This window comes from Lacerta agilis, chromosome 6 (genome assembly GCF_009819535.1).
Source record: "Lacerta agilis isolate rLacAgi1 chromosome 6, rLacAgi1.pri, whole genome shotgun sequence".
In the NCBI taxonomy this organism is placed as follows: Eukaryota; Metazoa; Chordata; class Lepidosauria; order Squamata; family Lacertidae; genus Lacerta; species Lacerta agilis.
This window is the reverse complement of record NC_046317.1, coordinates 2830896-2845496: the sequence shown is the minus strand read 5'-3', so window position 1 is coordinate 2845496 and position 14601 is coordinate 2830896. Positions and strand designations below refer to the sequence as shown.

Genomic DNA, 14601 nt, shown 5'->3' with positions numbered 1-14601 from the left:
TAGATCCTGCCTTCCATGGCAAGTTTATCACTTTTTCTCCTGCTACCTACACCGGAAACCCTCCCCCAATATGCCACCCTGAAACTTTCCCACCATATGCCCTCTTGCCCCTGATAACCTCCTGCAATATGCCCCCTCCCTCCCTCAAACATATACCCCACTGAATCCCTCCCTGAATCCCCCCCTTCCTCATATGTTTCCGCAATCTGCCCCCTACCCCCCCTTAATCACATCCTCAATCTCCCCATGATTATACCCCCAGAATATTGGGGTGAATATGAAGATTGAAAACTATCCCCCCCAATATGCCACCTGGACCCACCAGTCCAGAGATGAAAAAGGAGGAGGAGGTGAAAATATGAAGTTTACGGTGAGTTCCAACATTAAGGAGAACATGTTAGAGATCCAACACAGATGGTATCTCACTCCTTTAAGATTATGAAAGATGTACAAAAGTTTACTGAACATTTGTTGGAGGTGTGGTGGAAACAATGGTGATTTATATCATAAGTGTAAAAAGATCAAAGTATTATGGGGATTAATTTACAAAGAACTAAAAAAAGTTTGGAATTACTTTCTCCAAAAAACTAGAGGCTTTTCTATTAAGTATTCTTGACAAAGACATTCCAAATAATCTAAGAGAGATATTTTTATATGCTACGGCAGCAGCGCGGACCCTGATAGCAAAGGGGTGGAAGGATCTAGAAGCCCCGACGCTAACCGAGTGGCCAAATAAATTACAGGAGTTTGCAGAAATGGCACAGCTTGCAAACCGCCTGAGAGGCAATTCCAAACAAAAATTTGAAGAAAAGTGGGACAAATATAAAGTATATATATGTCCAGAAATATAGTAAGGGCATGCTAACTGTGCCAGTATTTGAGTGACCTTAGAAACAGTACGAGTTTGGTAAGAGTAGTAAGGGTATACTGTATGTTGATATAAGAATGTCGTCGAAAATATACCAAGAAATGTACAACAATAAGGAGCACATTCCTTTTCTCTAAGTCTCCAGTTCAGGGAAGGGCTATCAGTGGCTACTCTGCACAGGGTGTGTGTTGTGTCTCCACTGTCAGAGGCAATATGTCTCTGAATTGCAGTTTCTGGGAACGACAGGTGCAGAGAGTTATGCTCTGGCTCTTCTATATATCTGGAGGGGGGGTGGCACTGTGAGTGCTGGACTTGTTACAGGGCCTTTGGCCCGATCCGGCAGGCTCTCCTCCTGTACTTCAGGTGCCACAAAGTCTCCTCCTCTTTTTGGCTGTGAAATGTGGAAGCTGGCAGCAGTTCTGCCAGGGGAAAAGAGGAGCAAGGAGGGGTATTTTCAGCATTCCTTCCTTCGTCAGCTGTTTGAGCTGAGGAGAGAAAATCCTCAAGCGGTTCTCTCCAAGGGGTATGGGTAACAGCTCTGGATTTCACCTGCAGCACCCTGTAATGTGATTTTCTCTTTCTGGCAGACTAATAAGTATGCGGATGTGCTTATCCCAAGGGGCGTGGATAATCTTGGTGAGTAGTTGACCTTCCACGTCCAACACTTGCTTTTGACTTGTGCAGCTGTTTCTGGAGAATGTGAATCTGGAGAGGGTAATACTGAGGATTTGGCTTTCTGCAGCCTTGGAAAGAATGCAACAATTCCTTTTCTTATTCCTGCATTGCAGGGGGTGGGATTAGATGACTTTTGGGGTCCCTCCCTTCCCCAAAAGGATAGATTTGTTGAGAGAGGACCATGGTGTGGAGTAGAGCTGCTGAGATGTTGAGTATGTGTGGAGGGCGATGAGGCATTTGGAAGGAAACATGGGACTGTATTCTAATCACTCCTCCTCTTCTCTGCCCAGTGGCCACCCATCTGATTGTGCAGCACATCCAGGACCTTCGGAACGGAGGCCTCTGCAAGCGCCAGTCCAACAGCTGCCTGAATGGCTACACTCCTCCCCGCCTGCAGCAGCACTCAGAAGCAAGCAGCCGGCCACATTGACCTCAGGGCTGCTGCTGCCTTAGGAACTGAATGCCCTTGCTTCCTGCCCTGTATTTACAGCCCCATGTCCAAACACACTTGCTGGGCTCGATGGCTTCTTTTCTGTCTGATGGATAGATGGAGGAGTCTGTGCCGAGGACTCTTGCTTCCGTGCTCAGATTTTGCTGGCTGTGCTCCAAACTCCAACATGAACATGAGCACAGAATTTGGCATGGAGCTACACAGAGTGGAGTTGTGGAGGGCTGCTTTCTCTGGGCTCATCCACACTTCTATTTACCCTGCCGCTCCCCCCACCGGTGGGTTAGCACTGAACTGGAACAAACAGCCCTTGGCTTTTCTGCAGGTGTAGTGCTGAAAGAGCAGGTGTCCTGGGGGGATGCAGCAGGGCAGAGGCCAAACTGCTCAGACCTGGGCTTGCTAAGCAGAGGACAAGTGGGGGAGAAGCCCAGGGTCCAGCGCCGGACCAGCTTTCTCGAAGAAAGGGCAAGGCCTTTGTTTTTAGCAGAGTTGCCGCCACACAGCTCTGAGATCTGCGAGAGCCAAGGGGGAGGCTGCTCTACTGAGGCCCCAGAAGTGGGTTTTTTTTTCTTTTCTTTCTTGAGGTGTAATATATTTTGAGAAATCAATATGGAAATAAGAAATGGCAGTATATAAGGAAAGAAAAATTGATAATTTATTAACATACCATGTATATGAATAGGTATATGTATATGAATATGGATATGTTTTACATAGATTACTATATTATACAGATAAGATTGGATTGTTATAAATGTACAAAATGTAATCTAAAATGTACTGCAAAATTAATAATATATATATATATATATATATATATATTGTACCAATGAATAAGAGACACGAAAGTACTCTAATATAATGTTCTTTATTATTGTATTATAAGAAGTTTAATCAATAATAATAATAAATTATAAAACATAAATCAAAGCTCTGATAATGCTACCAAAGTACTCCCTTCGGGGGAAGGGGGGAAGAAGGGGGGAGGGGAAAAAAGAAAATATGAAATAAAAACACGCAGGAGGGGGGAGGAGACCTTGAACAAAGGTGCGCAAGCCCTTATAATATATAGACGTTTTCAATTGCCCACCCTGGAGCCCAAGACCACTCCCAGAATCATCATACATACATCACAGAAGGAAGGGGTGTAGCCCAAGACCACCCCCTAATACAACATACATACATCCATACGTCAGAGAAGGAGCGGTTCTCCAGCAGAAATCTGAGTGTTTTGTTTTCTCCTGATTGGATTACCTGGGCATCCTGGCCACTCATTTGGGTGGAAAAGCAGTATATACATTTAATAAATAACAATAATGCTGGGGCTTCCATGCTGGGGTCTTTTGCCTGGCATGTTTTCAAATGATTCTTCACATCCATGAGGGCTAGAAACCTTCCTTTAAACAGAAAGAAATCTGCAGCTCTTAGGAATTATGGTTGGAGATGCCTTGCTAGAAAAATATTAAAGCAACAAAGACTAGTGGCCACTTCTATGGGGCACGATTCTCTCTGGGGGCAGAGCAGCATCACTGTATAGGCAACAACCAATTCCAATTTAAACCGGAAGTGGCAACCAATGGCTCTGAACGTGTTCTGTCCCTATAGTGCAAATATAATTTAGAAATAATACAGTGCCATGTATCCAGCACAAGGTGTCCCTGTGTTCTCACCTAATCTTTAAAGCACAAAGGATGTCAGTTTGCAGAAGGGCCACCTGGAGGCGCCTCAAACCCACGGACAGTTTTACGATTGCTCTGTCCTTTTTAGGTCAGCTTTGTATTGTTCTGATGAAAGGTCATGCTTCATCTCTCTCTTTTGCCAGCAAAGCATTTCTCCTTCCCAGTGCTGGACGACCCAACTGGCAGGCTAGGCACATGACTGGGGCACCAGCAAAGCAGGAGCACAAAAATGCTGAGAGATTTTTAACCAAGTAAACTAAAACAAAACTGCTGTCACCGTTTTTACTGGCTCTGCTCTTGTGCCTTTAAGAACAGCCAGGAAATCTATACCATGCTGTTAAAGGCACAGGAAGAAGAAAAAGGCGGAAGAGGAGACCCTACTTAGACATACTATAAGGTAAAGGTAAAGGTAAAGGGACCCCTGACCAATAGGTCCAGTCATGTCCAACTCTGGGGTTGCGGCGCTCATCTCGCTTTATAGGCCGAGGGAGCCGGCGTTTGTCTGCAGACAGCTTCCAGGTCATGTGGCCAGCATGACTAAGCTGCTTTCTGGCGAACCAGAGCAGCGCACGGAAACACCATTTACCTTCCCGCCGGAGCGGAACCTATTTATCTACTTGCACTTTGACGTGCTTTTGAACTGCTAGGTGGGCAGGAGCTGGGACCGAGCAACGGGAGCTCACCCCGTCGCGGGGATTCAAACCGCTGACCTTCTGATCAGCAAGCCCTAGGCTCTGTGGTTTAACGCACAGCGCCACCCGCGTCCCATAATATTTGGTAGGACTGTTGAAAGTGTGGAGACAGGAGAGGTTGCGGCTCAAAGATTCCATCACAAGTAGGAGTCAAAAGGGGAAATGACATCATAGAGAAGCTCATTTCGTAGAGCTCAGTGAACAGTTACACCAGCCTATCCCAGCCTGGTCTCCAGGTCTTCTGAGCTACAACTGCAATTTCTCCTGCCCACTCAACTAGTCATGGCAGGCTAACTGGGGCTGTTGGGTGAGAAAGTTCCAAAAAATCTGGAAGGCACAGGTTTGGGGAGGTTGGGCTGGAATTAGACAGTATACTTGCACAGATACTCATTTGGGATTTAAGTAACCCGGAAGTTGAATGCAAATCTGGGCGGGGCTTTATATTGTGGGGGGCACCACAAACTCCTTGAATGGGTCACACTTCAGAGGATGCTTGCAAACACTCACTGACTTCCTAATAAATACAGGCATTCTTATTTAATTTAGCACCTTAAAACCCCAAGCTTTCTCCAAATCTCATTCAGGACTGCCAACACACCTTACATTTAAAGTGCATGACTTCTCCCAAATAACCCTCCACAAAGCTACAATTGCCGGCACCCAGAGCAAACTACTGTTCCCAGGATTCTTTGGGTCAGGTCATGCACTTTGAGAGGAAAAACTTGTTTTAATTCTTGTTCAGGTGCTAAAATCTGGTACTGTGGTGAGATAAAACCCAGTGAGATTATGGTATTAAAAATCAGATTTAATTGGTGTGAACTCCAGTTTAAGGGAATTTCCCTATGTTAATTCCTATTGGACTGCACAAACTCCTGATATCTTGGTCTAACATCCTCAAATGCTGTGTCAACATAAGGTACCGGTAGTTATTATGCTGCCAAATGATAGTTTTCACCACATTAGGAACAGTGGGCCCCACCAGACTGGTGTTTTATTGAGGGTGTGTTCTGCAGCTTGTAATTAACACAATAATAGTGCATTGGTGGTAGATTTATTCTGATTTATTAGTTGCTCTGCATTGAGTTTTGGCTGAAAAAAGCCCTACTACAAAGACTGCCCCAATAGTGTTGTGAGTGCAAATCATCATGAGGGGCCCAGCTTCATTCTCCTGCCCTCATGCTCTTTCACAAAATCCTAAAACTAAAGCAAAACTAAAACACCGAATTTGCCCCTTTTAATGAAGGAATATGAGATGGCGTAGGTTGGGTGGGAGGGAGAATTTTACATACTTTGGAGCTATGATTCTTGAGGCATAATTGTTCGTTGACCTGATTCTGTGCAAGAGACCAGGTTCCATGTGGAACTGCTGGAGAAAGTTTAAGGGACATAGTCTTGGATAATACCAGTTACAGGTAGGTAGCCGTGTTGGTCTGCCGTAGTCAAAACAAAATAAAAAATTCCTTCCAGTAGCACCTTAAAGACCAAGTAAGTTTGTTCTTGGTATGAGCTTTCATGTGCATGAACACTTCTTCAGATACTTCTTCAGTATCTGGAGAATACTGAATACTTTTTCAGTACAGTGGTACCTTGGGTTACATACGCTTCAGGTTACATACTCCGCTAACCCAGAAATAGCGCTTCAGGTTAAGAACTTTGCTTCAGGATAAGAACAGAAATCGTGCTCTGGTGGCACAGTGGCAGCTAAAGTGGTGCTTCAGGTTAAGAACAGTTTCAGGTTAAGAATGGACCTCTGGAATGAATTAAGTACGTAACCAGAGGTACCACTGTATCCGAATACTTCAGTATTCTTCAGTATCTGAAGAAGTGTGCATGCACACAAAAGCTCATACCAAGGAACAAACTTAGTTGGTCTCTAAGGTGCTACTGGAAGGAATATTTTTTTATTTTGTTTTGGATAATACCAGTCAATCAAGAGAATTGCTGAAATTCATACAAGCAAAACAAGGACATGAATTGCAGGGGGTGAGAACAATACGGTACCTTGTGATGCTGGCAAACATCCACTAAGTTGGAAGCAGCAACCTGGAGATCACACAGGACTCTCAACTTTTTCATGGGCACAAGAGTCTTAAGAGGTGCTAAGCCCGTAACCTTAAAACACCCGGTTCCTTGGCTGTGCACCAGCAAGTAAGCAGAGGCCCTCAGCCAGAGTCTCCAACAGAGTTCTGAGCCATAATAACAAGCTGTTGCCGACAGAGGTCTGATGTGTTGGTGAAGCTGAAGTCCTAGTTTAGTTCTCTGTGCTAAAGCCACAGGTGACCACTTGGCTCATGAATCTAGTTTGCTGGTAAGCTTTTATCTGATTAAGGTGACCACCTATGATAGATATTCCAGCACAGTAAGGCTCTTTGTATTGTAATAGTTATTTAATTTTCAATTATTATTACAGTACTTTTACATTTTATTTGCTCAAAAGAGCTATCAACTTCCCTCCCTCCCACCTCATGGTTACCTTAATTATTTCTGTTTTACAGCATTTCTATTTTTTCCTGTTTGCATTATATCCATCTCAATTATCGAATTTTAAATAAATATGTTAAAAGTACATAACCTCAACATTACAAGTTTCTTAAGTCAGTCCTGCTAGTGTGGTTAAATGTTTACAATTATCCTTCAGATATTGTATAAATTTACTCCAGTCTTTTTGGAACATTTGATCTTGCTGGTTGCGGATTTTCCAGGTCAACTTTGCCAACTCTGCATATGTACTTTTGTACATTTTCTTTAACTCATTATATATCATGTCCCGGTAAGCTTTTACCTTACTGCATGTCCACCACATGTGATAAAAATTCCCTTCCTTTTCTTTACATTTCCAACATTCCTTATTTTTTAATTTACCGGTATACATTTGGGCCAATTTGGTTGATGTTAAGTACCACCTATACATCATTTCCATAACATTTTCTTTTAATGTGGTACAGGCAGTAAAGTTAATTCCTTCCTGCCATAATTTTCCCTATGCCTCTAATTGTATATTATAATCAAAGTCTTTTGCCCATTTAACCATAAAATCATTAACCTCTTCATCTTTGGTATGCCATTCTAACAATAATTTATACATTTTTGATATTTTCTTGTTAACATCCAAAAACTATGTCTCCTGTTTGGATCTTGTTATTTCAAAGCCTTTACATTTTTTATCTTCATTAAATACATCATTTAGGCCTACTTGATGGTATTGCAACCAATCCATCATTAAATTTTAACTTATTATCTACCTCCATCAATAAATCTTTGAATGTGGCCCAATTTCCTTTCATCTATATATATAAAAATGTTCCCATTGCATGCGCGTCCGGGCACACCTTGCTCCGTAACCGCTGGACCAAATCACATCAAATTTAGGACAAAGCGTAACATGACCATGGGGGAAGGATATAGCATAATAAAAAATTTTAAAAACACACCTGTCATGCCTAAAATATAGAATAAAGGCCAAAAAATGGCGCGCCTATTATACCTCACCAGCAAAAGGAATGAAGACTCCAACACATCCAATAGAAAGGCAGATTGCCTGCTGACGTCATCAGACCTGGCCAGAGCAACAATGCCTTTGCCCTCACCTAAAATGGCCTCCGCAGCTTCGCATGTGCCGGGAAAAAAAAAAACACGGAGCAGGAGGCATGCCTGAGAGGTCGCACTGAGTAAGACCAGCTCTGAGGGGATTTTGTCGCTGGGGTGCGTGATTTTGGGACTGGGGTAGGGGAGAATGCTCTTTAAGGCTCCAGTGCCCTAACCTAAAATGGCCGCCGCAGCTTCGCATGTAAAATGCATCTCTGGGTTATTTGTGGGGCATAGGAATTAGTTCATCCCCCCCCCCAAAAAATATAGTCCGGCCTACCACATGGTCTGACGGAAAGTGGACCGGCCCACGGCTGAAAAAGGTTGCTGACTCCTGCTGTAAAGGGACAGGGAAGAATGAAAAAGGAGCTTCCAGAATACTCTCGGAGTCAGGAGAATTTTAAAAAGCAAAAAAACCCTACAACAATGCGAAAGTTGGGGGGGGAGGGAGACAGAGAGGTGCCAGGCAAGAGTTCAACGGGAGAAGCTGTGGGGAGGAAGGCAAAAACAGGGAAAATATGGAGAGGAGGCAGGCGGAAGTTCAACGGGAGAAGCTGTGGGGAGGAAGGTGAAAGCGGGGGGGGGGAGGGAGACAGAGAGGTGCCAGGCAAGAGTTCAACAGGAGAAGCTGTGGGGAGGAAGGCTCATTTTGTGAAATGGCAAAGGAAGATGTAAAAGAGAAAGTGCATGCCTCCCCACAGCTTATCCTGTTGAACTCCCACCTGCCTCCTCTCCGTATTTCCCATTTTTGCTTGCCTCCCCACAGCTTCTCCCGTTGAACTTCCGCCTGCCTCCTGTTTGTCTTTCCCCTGTTTTAGCCTTCCTCCCATAGCTTCTCCCGTTGAACTCTTACCTGGCACCTCTCTGTCTCCCTCCCCCCCCCCCACTTTCACCCCCTGATCTGCTGATGGAGAACTTTTTTTGCCACATTGTGTGTGTACAAAGAGTGCTAGAGTAGCAGTTTTCAAACTTTTATTCTGTTGACTAATATTACTTTGCAGACCACTTAATACACTTTATTTTTGTTCTAATAAATCAAAGAGCATATGTAACTCATGTTCAATTTTTAAAAAATAAATACAAGAGCTAAATCCAGCTATTGCGCTCAGACCCCCTCCCCATTTTTGTGGCGCTCTAAGGCCTTCACATGGCTGTCTGCCCTGTGACAAGAATTGTGGACAAGATCTTTGTTCGAATCTATCTAATCCATCTTGTTTTCAATCCATATCTATACATCCCAAAGTCCAGCAAATGTAGAGTTTATGCAAATTCTGTCTAAATTTTAATACAAAAGCTCAAAACCTCCTTTCACTTAAAGGTTGAAGACCTTAAAACATACTTTCCTGTTGGAATACAAGCTTGATTTGATATCTTTACGAGTACATTACTCCAGATATTTTGAGAATCTTCTCATGACGCCTTTGACAAATCACAATTAGCATAACCTACCTAACAGAGTACGACAAGGAGTACAACAAGGATGTATATTGTCTCCCTGCTTATTTAACTTATATGCAGAATTCATCATGCGAAAGGCTGGACTGGATGAATCCCCAACCGGAATTAAGATTGCCGGAAAAAATATCAACAACCTCAGATATGCTGATGATACTACCCTGATGGCAGAAAGCGAGGAGGAATTAAAGAACCTTTTAATGAGGGTGAAAGAGTTGAGCGCAAACTATGGTCTGAAGCTCAACATCCAAAAAACTAAGGTCATGGCCACTGGTCCCATCACCTCCTGGCAAATAGAAGGGGAAGAAATGGAGGCAGTGAGAGATTTTACTTTCTTGGGTTCCATGATCACTGCAGTTGGTGACAGCAGTCACAAAATTAGAAGACGCCTGCTTCTTGGGAGAAAAGCAATGACAAACCTAGACAGCATCTTAAAAAGCAAAGACATCACCTTGCCGACATAGGTCCGTATAGTTAAAGCTATGGTTTTCCCAGTAGTAATGTACGGAAGTGAGAGCTGGACCATAAAGAAGGCTGATCGCCGTAGAATTGATGCTTTTGAATTATGGTGCTGGAGGAGACTCTTGAGAGTCCCATGGACTGCAAGAAGATCAAACCTATCCATTCTCAAAGAAATCAGCCCTGAGTACTCACTAGAAGGACAGATCCTGAAGTTGAGGCTCCAGTACTTTGGCCACCTCATGAGAAGAGAAGACTCCCTAGAAAAGACCCTGATGTTGGGAAAGATGGAGGGCACATGGAGAAGGGGATGACAGAGGATGAGATGGTTGGACAGTGTTCTCAAAGCGACTGGCATGAGTTTGGCCAAACTGCGGGAGGCAGTGGAGGATAGGGGTGCCTGGCGTGCTCTGGTCCATGGGGTCACGAAGAGTCGGACACAACTGAACGACTGAACAACAACAACAACAACCTAACAGAGTTATTGTGAACATAAAAAGGGATAACATTTTGTTCTTAGACTTTCACTACCTTGTCTTATATAATAAAAGGGGAAAATAACAGTTGTGGTTTTTAACCCCCATTCTGTACTTCTTCATACTTTCCTTGCTTGAAAGCAAGAGCTTTTCATTGCAAAAGCAAGAGCCTTTCGCTTGTTTTTCCCTCTCCCTGCTGATATTTTTACTGGCTTGTAGGTGCTTTTCTTTGGAATAGTTTGCAAAAGACAGTGAATGCCTAATGAACAAACCCCTGGGGCTTTAGTCAGACTTATCATGACAAGCTAAAAATCAATTTAGATTGTCTACCTTTAAGGTACAGGGGGGGGGGGACCTTTATTTGAAAGCTAAATTAAGACACCAGCCTATGGTGAGGGAGTGGAATGATTAATAATATCTAAATAAGAAACTGCTGAGAAGGAATTTCTGTTTTACTGTTAATAGGAACTAAAACCTGCAATTTACTACCCAGTCGAAAAGGCTGTATTTAGCCATGGGCAAAATATTTGATGCAGTTTCCACTATCTCAGCAAATCACCTACCTCAAATCTACCAGTGATTGCAAAGTTTAATGGCCATTTCCAAAAATGGAACTTAAAAGAAAATGAAAGTCTGGATAATGTGAGCAAATGAATGAAGTTTCCATAGGACTGCCAGTTTGGAGTTTAGACAACCCATGGGAGGAACACTGAGAAGAAATGTGCTGACATTAAGGGAGCCCCCGGATTAATTTATTCATTTTATTTGTATGATGCTTTCCAAAAAATCATGCTCAAAGTGGCTTACAACACATTTCAAACAGTTCCCTATGTGACCCCAAGCGCTTCTTTTGAAGGACCTTCCCCTTCATAGTGTACTTACATCTAGCAAGGGTCTGAGCTTTAAAGACTGATAAAAATCTCCCAGCAGTCTGTCCTCCAACCTCTTGTCTCAGCTGGACTCTCAGCTGAGAGAAAAACCGCCTGTCTAGGAGGAATTTGAGAGCTGAGACCCAGCAACAGAGGCTTCAGATGTATCCTGAGTCACTCGCTTGAAAACACACAAAGAGGTCTTTAACATCACCACCCTATTATAGTGTGGACAATAACACTGTCAGAATGTTTCCTTCATGTACTTCACAAAACCTCAAACCTTGTGATGAATTCTACAAGTGTAACAAATATGCAAGCTGGACAATTTTACATACATTTACCTATTTTGCTTGTTTCAGCAATTTAGACAACCTTGTGAATTTTGTGCAAGTTGTCATTTAGAGTAAATGCAATAACCGATGACTGGAAAAGATACAGGGCCAAGAGGCAGATGTTAGTGCAATGACCTAGTTCTTGCAAACAGAGGGTGAGATGGTAAACCTGTGTCAGGACTGATCCCTGTTTGTTTCTGGGCACAATTCAAAGTGCTGCTTATAACCTATAAAGTCCTACATGGCTTAGATCCAGGCTATCAGAAAGACCATATTCCCTCACACAAACCTGCCCAGGCTCTGAGATCTTCAGGGGAAGGCCGTCTCTCAGTCCCACCACCCTCCTGGTTGGGGACACAAGAAAGGGCCTTCTTGGTGGCTGCTCCCAGACTCTGGAACTCCCTCTCTGGAGAAGCTATCCTGGCTCCCTCCTTGTTGTCCTTCCGCCAGCAGGGAACTGACTGCTTTTAATGAAAGGGCTGGTTCTGTGCTATGTTTTCAATGGATCTTTTTATAGCATTTTAATTCTATTAGTGTTTAATGAGTGTTTTTTCTATGCTTTTAGCCTGTTCTATTTTAGCTGTGTAAGCTGCCATAAGTTCCGAACTGGGGGAAAGGTGGATATAAATAAATAAAATAATACTGACAAGAATACCCCTCCATACTGCATGAAGGCTTCTCCATTAAAAAAACCAAAACACACACACCGGTTTATCTAAAACTGGTATGTCAGAATGCATTTCACCCTGATGTGTGTGTGTGGGGGGGTATGTGTTTGTGTGTGTAGGAACATTATTTTATGTGAGCCTCACCTGCAGCCTGAACTGGTGCTGTCCTACTCTTCCACCCATCAATTGATATAAGAACTAGAGACCCCAGGTGTTAATTTTTGATTTTAATAATGTTTCAAAGTTTCACTTTAATTGCATTTAACCTTTTAGAATGCATTAGGCTTCGTTTTTGTGTGTTCTGTATTTCATAGAATCGTAGAATCTTTGTGTTGGAAGGTACCCCAAGGGTCATCTAGTCCAACCCCCTGCAATTCAGGAATCTCAGCTAAAAAATCCATGACAGGTGGCCGTTCAACCTCTGTTTAAAAACCATGGAAGGGCAGTCCTGAGGGAGACCGTTCCACTGTCAGACAGCTCTTACTGTCGGAGCTGTGAGTCTCTCCCCTCCTACGCTGCTGCGTTCCATCTCTCCTTATCTGACCCTGAAAGGCAGGATGTTTTCCTATGTCAGTTCTGAGTTAGCACCAGGGAAGAAATCCTTGGCAGTTTCCTGAAAGACATATGGGAGAAATGTCAACAAAGACTGCTCATAGGCTAGGTGGCCAGGGCAAAATGGGACATCTGATGCCTAAATCGGGCAAAAGGCCTACACACTTCTGGTCAACCCCAAGGGGGGAGGGAAGTGGATAGCAGGAAGACGCCATGTGTGTTTTCCACCCCATGACTTGTAACCTTTCTTGATGTATGTGAAGATGTTTTATGACTCTTTGTTTGCTGTGTTTGCTGTTGTTCTGAAGTGCCTTGGGGCAGACCTTCTCAACTGGCCATTGAGTGGAGTGAGCTCTGTCCTATTGCAATAGTTATAATAAATGCTGGGTCCCCAAATCCTGATGCTGGACTTGAAAAATAGTTTCCTCGTTTCTGTGGTTTATTCAGAAGGTGGTTGTTCCTCACCTGGGCAACAAACAAGGTGATGTAGAAGGGAATTCTTACATTTGTCCCTATTGAAATTCATTATTTTAGATTGCGCCCAGTTTTCCAGTCCATCAAGGTCATTTTCATTTTTTATTCTGTCTTCTGCAACATTAGCTACCCCTCCCAGTTTGGTGTCATTTGCAAATTTGATGAGCATCCCCTCTATTCCTTCATCCAAGTAGTTTATAAAGACATTCAACAGGCTTCTTCTTCTAAATATTTACAGTCTTTGTGTTAATAATGCTTTCCACCAACTTACCTGAGAAACAAGTTAGACTGACAGGTCTGTAATTTCCTGGATTCTTTTTCAAAACTTGATGTTGGCTGCGTTTCAGTCCTTTGGTGAGGAGGCTGATTCTAGCAATAAGTTACATATTTTACCTTGAAGATCAACAATTTCCCATTTGAGTTCTTAAGAACTCTCAGGTGAGTGCCCCCTGGCCTTGGAGACTTGCCAGCTAGTTCTGAAATTTAATCTTTTGCCACCTTGATTTCATATCGCTTCTCCATTGTGCTTCCGGGGGGGCTGGCGGGGGGGGGGAGAAGTCTCCAAATTTCTGCAGTGAAGACTAATGCAAATTATTTATTGAGCTTTTTAAGAACATCTGCAGACTTTTGCTGGATCATACTGAGGGCCGTCTGATGCAACATTCTGTGTCCAGATGTCTCTGAGAAGTTCACAAGCAGGGATGTTGCCCTGCACCATGGTTTATCCTTAGCACCCCCATGAAAATGATGTTGACTAAAGGATACCAGTGGTAGCTTCCACCTTCCTGCACTTTTATTGCATTTAATGCATGTAGGGGGACCTATGCATTGCAGGGGGTTGAAGTAGATGACCCTCAATTTCCCTTCTGCGGGACACGGGTGGCGCTGTGGTCTAAACCACAGAGCCTAGGGCTTGCTGATCAGAAGGTTGGCGGTTCGAATCCCCGTGACAGGGTGAGCTCCTGTTGCTCGGTCCCAGCTCCTGCCAACCGAGCAGTTAAAAAACACGTCAAAGTGCAGGTAGATAAATAGGTACCACTCCGGCAGGAAGGTAAACGGCATTTCAGTGCACTGCTCTGGTTCGCCAGAAGCGGCTTTGTCATGCTGGCCACATGACCCGGAAGCTGTACGCCGGCTCCCTTGGCCAGTAACGCGAGATGAGCGCCACAACCCCAGAGTCATCCATAACTGGACCTAACTGTCAGGGGTCCCTTTACCTTTTAGATGTTCCCTTCCAACTCTGCTATTCTATGATTCTGCAGCAGCAGAGGCACACCATCACCCCACAAGTAGAGTCCAACAGAGCCCAGTGGATTCTTTACTGCTTCTTAATCCCCTCCAGTCTGGTGTACTGGGGGGGCGGGAT

General features: G+C 43.7%; 1 protein-coding gene across 1 annotated transcript; it reads left to right on the top strand.

Moving 5' to 3' along the window:
- The first annotated feature begins 242 nt into the window (after positions 1-242).
- LOC117047750 (uridine-cytidine kinase 2-like) lies at positions 243-2536 on the top strand. Its single transcript, XM_033150997.1, has 3 exons — positions 243-370; positions 1456-1504; positions 1834-2536. The coding sequence occupies exons 1-3, from the start codon at positions 278-280 to the stop codon at positions 1971-1973; spliced, it is 282 nt and encodes a 93-aa protein (XP_033006888.1). The 5' UTR covers positions 243-277; the 3' UTR covers positions 1974-2536.
- The last annotated feature ends 12065 nt before the right edge of the window (positions 2537-14601 follow it).

Coding starts and splice junctions, on each gene's coding strand:
- LOC117047750 (XM_033150997.1), top strand. CDS start 278: ATGAAGATTGAAAACTATCCCCCCCAATATGCCACCTGGACCCACCAG. Junction 371..1,455: donor GTGAAAATATGAAGTTTACG/GTGAGTTCCAAC, acceptor TCTTTCTGGCAG/ACTAATAAGTATGCGGATGT. Junction 1,505..1,833: donor AAGGGGCGTGGATAATCTTG/GTGAGTAGTTGA, acceptor TTCTCTGCCCAG/TGGCCACCCATCTGATTGTG.